This window comes from Scylla paramamosain, chromosome 22, assembly GCF_035594125.1.
Source record: "Scylla paramamosain isolate STU-SP2022 chromosome 22, ASM3559412v1, whole genome shotgun sequence".
In the NCBI taxonomy this organism is placed as follows: Eukaryota; Metazoa; Arthropoda; class Malacostraca; order Decapoda; family Portunidae; genus Scylla; species Scylla paramamosain.
The window spans coordinates 10817893-10824489 of NC_087172.1; the positions used below are offsets into that span (position 1 = coordinate 10817893).

The 6597-nt window shown below is 40.4% G+C and overlaps 1 protein-coding gene across 1 annotated transcript; it reads right to left on the bottom strand.

Annotated features, from left to right (window-relative positions):
* Positions 1 to 3264: 3264 nt before the first annotated feature.
* Positions 3265 to 4713, bottom strand: LOC135111817 (ATP-binding cassette sub-family F member 1-like). Its single transcript, XM_064025526.1, has one exon. The coding sequence runs from the start codon at positions 4711 to 4713 to the stop codon at positions 3265 to 3267; it is 1449 nt and encodes a 482-aa protein (XP_063881596.1).
* Positions 4714 to 6597: the final 1884 nt, after the last annotated feature.

The window sequence follows — 6597 nt, forward strand, 5'->3', positions numbered from 1 at the left end:
TCATCCTACATAAAAAAAAAAAAAATAAATAAAAAAAGAAATAAGCCCGAGAGTCGACCTGGACCTGGACCCTGTATTCTCTACATCAAATGAACGGCGAAGCTACGAGAGGTAACTCTTTCACTCCAGCGTACCACTCACGGTAGCATGTAGAAGTAATGTGACCATATATATTTTTTTACCTAAAAGCACGACATTTCCTTTGTGTGTGTTTGTGAGTGTGTGTTTAGTTTATCAGTCTATCAGGGTGCCGATGACACGCTGCAAACACTTCACGCTAAGCAGACACTATACTGCATGCGGCGTCGGTCTGCCAGGCCAGGCAGTAGTGGACTGTTACTCAATGAAACACTGTATTACGAGTTTATGACGTGAGGGTACGGAACGAGTACACCAAAAAATTGTAAAGAACTAGTGAAATAATAACGTTTAATAAGATTCCCATCTTTTGCAATTCTACTAGAATTCCATCCTTCCATTTCCCTGTGTCTCTCTCAATCTTCTTCCCTCAACTGTTTTTTTTCCAGACTCTTTTAATCTTATCTACGTGAGCAAACCATCTCATTTTGTTTTCTCCCGACTATTTATTTTAATTTAATCTTACTACGTGAGCAAACCATCTCATTTTTTTTTTTTTTCTTATCACTTCTGTAATGCATACCACTCTCCTCACTTCATTACCCACCTCAACATTCTCATCTCTGTTCTTCATCTTTTCATTTTTTTTTTTTTTTCCGTGCCCATGTTTCTGCTCCATCATTATGGGAAGGGGGGATAGACAGTGGGCTGAAAAAAAAGAGTGTGAAGAGTAGAAGATGAGGATTGGGTGAAGTTATGAAGGAAGTTATGCAGGAAGTGATAGAGTGAAAGCAGACGGAATAGCCGTCCTGTTGAGTGAGTTATTTGTTTACTTGTTTATTTGTTATATGTTCATCTTTATTTTTATATAGTGGACTTAGAAGTTAGTGGAAGTATAAGAAGTGGTGTTTTATCCTGTGAATAGCGGTCTCGGAGGTTGCTTTGATATCTTGTTTATTGGTTTCTTCAACCAAGTGTGTTCTACTCTTTGTTCGTGTTTGTGTATTGTTGTTGTGTAGGTTGTGTGTTTGAGTGATAATAATTTTGTGTTTCATGTTATTTCCCCTTGTGTATAGTGTTTTGTTAATTGGTTCTATTTTAGCAAGTGTATGCAGTTCTTCTGTATTCTTGGTGAAAGGATATTTTTCGTTATAGGCAAAGCGAAGTGGTCCGTTTTGTTTTCTTTGTAGTTTTAGTATCTGAGAATTTGATAGAGCGTTCAGAGCGTAGGCCGGGTATGTCAGTACTGGTAGTACACGCTTTAGCAAGATGTCATTTGATGTTGGTGTCTAAGAATTCGAATCTCCTGATGGTATTTAAGGCTATCTGTGCTTTATTCGTGATGTCTTTTACATGTTTTGTGTATCCATTTACTCCCAATTTAAGCCCCAAAATTTTAGCGTCTTTTGCATAGTGTATGTTCTTCCCATCTATGGTTACTGGTTCCATTTTTCTCATTGTTATGGGCAATAGTGTGAATTTTTGTGTGTTTGTTTTGATTTTCCATTTTTTTTTTTCGTAATTGATGATGTTTTTTTATTTCACTTTCCGTTATTTTTGCTAACATCTTTTTTTATTTGCCTGCGTATGTGATTATTTGTGTGATGTCATCTGCATATTGTATACTTGTGGTGTCTATGATTGGTGTTGGAATGTCGTGGGTATAGATGGTGTAGAGTGTGGGTAAAATACTACTGCCTTGTGGTACCCCGCTGTGTAGCTGGAATGGTGGACTTGAGTAGTTTTTAAGGAAACTGAGGGTGTCCGGTTGTCTAAAAAGCTGCATAATAACTTGTTAAGGATGCTGGGTAATTTTATTTGGCTTAATTTAAACTTTAACCCATTTTGCCATACTTTATCGAACGCCTTTGAGACGTCCCTTAGTGCAATGCAACATTGTTTTTTTTTTTTTTTATCCAGAAGCGCTTTTGATATTAGTTCTATTGTTATCGCTATTGCTGTGTCAGTTGATCTTGCTGTCTTGAAACCATGTTGGGAGTCTGGTAAAATTTTATCGATTTCAAGAAATGTTTTGGTTCTTTTGTTAATAATTTTCTCGAAAAAATTTCCGGGTACTTTTAGGAGTGAAATTGAGCGATAGTTAATAGCGTCAGTTGATGGTTTGTTCTGATTTTGGGATGAGTATGATTTTGGCATGCTTAAATGGCTGCGGATGTTGAAAAGTTTGGTAAGTATTTGGAGCACGTTGTCTGGTAAGTTTTGTAATATTGTTTTATTTATTTTTATTTCCCCAGGTGTGTTGTTTTTTTAATTGTTTTATTTTTTGTTTTACTTCTTGTGATTTATATAACTCTGATATTCCCTGCTAGACTTTACAACCTGAGGAATGACAACATCATCCGAGGCCGCTGGAGGCCATTTTGAGAACACTATTAAGTAAAACTTTGTGGGAAGAAATTCCTTATAATTTTAGAGGCTTTAGACGATTACAGGATACTAGATGGTTCTTTGAGTTACTTTATTTATTGATATACAACCAAAAGGATTTAAGGGTCCAGACTATTGATTTTCAATAGACTATTTATTTTAGTCATATTCTACTAATTGTTATTTATCTTTTTTTTTTTTCTTAAAGGTCACGCAATTACATCAATTTTTTTTATTACTAAACGAAAGAAACAATATCAAATCCTAAGATTTGATATTGTTCCTTTCGTTTATTTATTGACGACATTCTTTAGAGAACTGTTACAGCACTAAAAACGTCTTTTTACTTTGTTACGTTAATTTTTCATTTCTAAACGTTTATTTATTGACGTCATTCTGTTACGTTAATTTTTCATTACTAAACGAAAGGAACAATATCAAATCCTAAGATTTGATATGTTCCTTTCGTTTATTTACTGACGACATTCATTAAAGAACTGTTACGACACTAAAACCGTCTCTTTACTTTGTTACGGTAAAAACGTCTCTTTGATTTATGTTACGTTAAAAAAGTATCTTTACTTTATGCTACGTTAAAAACGCCTCTTTACTTTATGTTACGTTAAAAACGCCTCTTTACTTTGTTACGTTAAAAACGCCTCTTTACTTTTACGAGTATGCTACGTTAAAAATGTCTGTATGTTACGTTAAAACAAAGTAAAGAGACGTTTTTTTTTACTTTATGACAATGCAATTCAATCTAGAATACAGGGATTAGGATGCTCAGGAAGAGGCGCCTCACCGGCGGGAAGGGTGGTGGGCGGTATGGCAGGAGGGGCCGTGATTTGCAGGGAGATGGTTTGCAGTTGGGCGGACGTGACCGGGGGTGGTGTGGGCAGCGTGGGCAGCCTCCAGGCAGGCCTGTATGAAGGCCTGGGCACCGGTCACCTGGCGGCGCGGGCCCTTCAGCCGCACAAAGCGAGCTGCCCTGTTGTCCGCGGCGGGCACAATCACGGCCACGCCAGGGAACTGCCGCCGGAGTCTCCTGACGGTGGCGCCGCCGGGACCCACCACGTGGCGCCTCTGCACGGGTACCACCTCCACCTGCGCCTCGACCACCTGCGCGTCCTGCAGCAGACTCTGCACGCGCTTAGCGGCACCGTTCACTTGCAGCGGCGGGCCGCGCAGCGTGACGGTGCGGGTGACGGTGTCTCGCGGTGGCGGTACCGCCACACTCACACCGTCAAACTCTCGCAGCAGTTCTCGGAGGGTGGCGCCCCTCGGTCCCACGATGTGGCGCCGCATGTTGGGTTCCACGGGCACCACTACCTCCGTCACCTCCTCCTGCCACGAGGCGCGCACGCTGGACACCGCCTGCTGCCTTTCCTTGCGGGCCTTTCGGGGCTTTGACTTGGCTGGTGGGCGCGGCGCCTCCCCCGAGGACGCCTTCGCCTGAGCCAAGCCAGGCAGCGCTTCCTTTCCCTTTGGCCTCCTCTTCCTGTGGTGGACCACAGTCCAGCCATCCTCGTCTGCTGCAGGAGCCTTGCCGCTCACACACAGCGAGCCCAGAGCGAGGCCCTCCGCCTGCGCCTCCGCCGCCACGCTTCCCTCCTCTTCGTCTTCCTTCTCTGAGTGGATTATTTCTTCCACTGTTTCTTCCTCCATTTCTTCCTTCACAACCTCCTCTGAGTGGATTACTTCTTCCACTGTTTCTTCCTCTATTTCTTCCTTCACAGCTTCCTCTGAGTGGATTACTTCTTCCACTGTTTCTTCCTCCATTTCTTCCTTCACAACCTCCTCTGAGTGGATTACTTCTTCCACTGTTTCTTCCTCTATGTCTTCCTTCACAACCTCCTCTGAGTGGATTACTTCTTCCACTGTTTCTTCCTCCATTTCTCCCTTCACAACCTCATCAATACCCTTCTCTATGTGGATTACTTCTTCCACGTTTCCCTCGCCGTGCTTTTCTCCTACGGCCGTTTCCTCTTGGCCTTCATCCATCGCCCCTTCTTCCTGGTCTTCCTCGAGCGCACGATTCTTTTCACTGTCTTTTTCTTTGACTTCATTGTCCTGATCGTGGCTGACAGCTTCTTTGTCGTCGGCAATGCATTTTGGCTTCTTTGCTCGCATGCGCCGCTTGAAGAGCTTCTTGAGGCGTTTCCACCAGGCGAAGCAGGTGGGCGTCTTCTCTTCGTCGTCGTCCATGGCGTAAGAAGTATCGGGCATCTTCTTGCCGTCGTCGTTCATGGCACAAGAAGTACTATCTCCGATCCGCGCTGGTTCACTTTTCTGTCTTTCCCTCTCACCCTCTCAAACACCGGTAGCTTTTACATAAATTTTGCTAATTATTTTCTTGCAAGTACGGAGAGCTGTGATTGGTCAAGAGCACTCGCGTAGATCCAAGCTAGGAACAATAGCATAGGAACAATGTGGCCTGCTGAGCGGCATCCTTACTACACTACTTGTAGTTAAGATGTATTGAACCCAGATGAAAATAATATGAAAATGAGTCAGTATATATATATGTATATATATATATATATATATATATATATATATATATATATATATATATATATATATATATATATATATATATATATATATATATATATATATATATATATATATATATATATATATATATATATATATATACACACACACACACACACACACACACACACACACACACACACACACACACACACACACACACACACACACACACACACATGTAACATTCAGGGAATATGTGAATTGTCTGGTTCACTCATTCACTTCGGAAATAGCAAAAAATTGCAGATAAATTATAAAGGTACTAAAATTTTAATTTCCTTGCTTTACCAGCTAAAATGGGTTACTGTACTGACATCTCCAATTAAACAGGATTCTTCAGCATAACTTTATTTTCTAAAACCCAACTGAATGATCTGGATGAGCTGACCTCGGGTGAATGATCTGGGTGAGCAGAGCTCTCATGTGAATCATCTGGATGAAAAGAGTCTGAGGAATTGTTGTAAGCTTGAAGTAAATAACTTTCAGTAAACATTAGGAATGCAGTTACAGTCCTTCGCTGGGCTCATTAGAGAAGAGAGGTTTGTATGAGATCTGTGCAATCCCAGAATCGTAACTGCTGTTCTTTTGAAAATGCACAAACCTGAGTCAAAAGGGCCAATATTCTCAATCATTAATCCCTTTCTCTGGTAAACTCTGGAACTCTCTGCCTGCTTCTATATTTCCACCTTCCTATGAATTTAATTTTTTTCAAGATGGAGGTTTCAAGACACATCCTTCAATTTTTGACTACTGTTTTGACCCTATTAGGGGACCGGCATCTCAGTGTTTTTTTTTTTTTTTATTTATTTTTTTATTGGATTTTTGTTTCCCTTGGCAAAAAAAAAAAAAAAAAAAAAAATCACCCGAGTAGCCTGACAACTACCAATTAAATTATCATGTCTTTTATAACACAATTAATGCATTCAATTGATGCCTGACGTCACACAAACCTTGGATTGCCATAAACCATCAATAAATCTGCCGAAGATGTTCGAGCTCCAAAACGAACGATGACACAAATTCACTACCTTTGTCACTCAGAAGAATTTGAGATGTTCTAAACATCAACAATATGTCCATCAGTTGTAATGCAACCTCAGCGGATTTTCTTAAGTTTAAGAACACGATATGCAACACTTTATTAGGTGATCTCGGTACAATATTATCCACTCGTCATTTTCTTAGGGGTATGTCGTTTTCTTAGCACGTCAGCAAGATATCTCTCTCTGAGCCTTAGAGGCAAAGTTCTTTGACATATTCTATTTAACAGTAACACCTTTGATTGTCCTTCTTTTGTATTTCTTTGGGCACTGAACGCCCATAGATTTGAACAATGCTACGGCAAGTAACGTTTGCATATTTTGACAAAGCTTAGACTACTTTGTCCGGTTGTAATGTGAGCACATTTTTTTGTGCCAAACATATCTTCAATGTCAACAAAATAAATATGTTCTTAAGCTTTATCACTCGTGCTAGTCTATGATTATGAAATAAAATACCTGGACTTATCAAGGTGTTTGATAAGGTGCCCCACCAAAGGCCAATAGTCTCCTTCCCTTAATGGTGGGGAGA

Bases quoted from the DNA above. Each gene is read 5' to 3' on its own strand.
- LOC135111817 (XM_064025526.1), bottom strand. From the start codon at position 4,713: ATGAACGACGACGGCAAGAAGATGCCCGATACTTCTTACGCCATGGAC.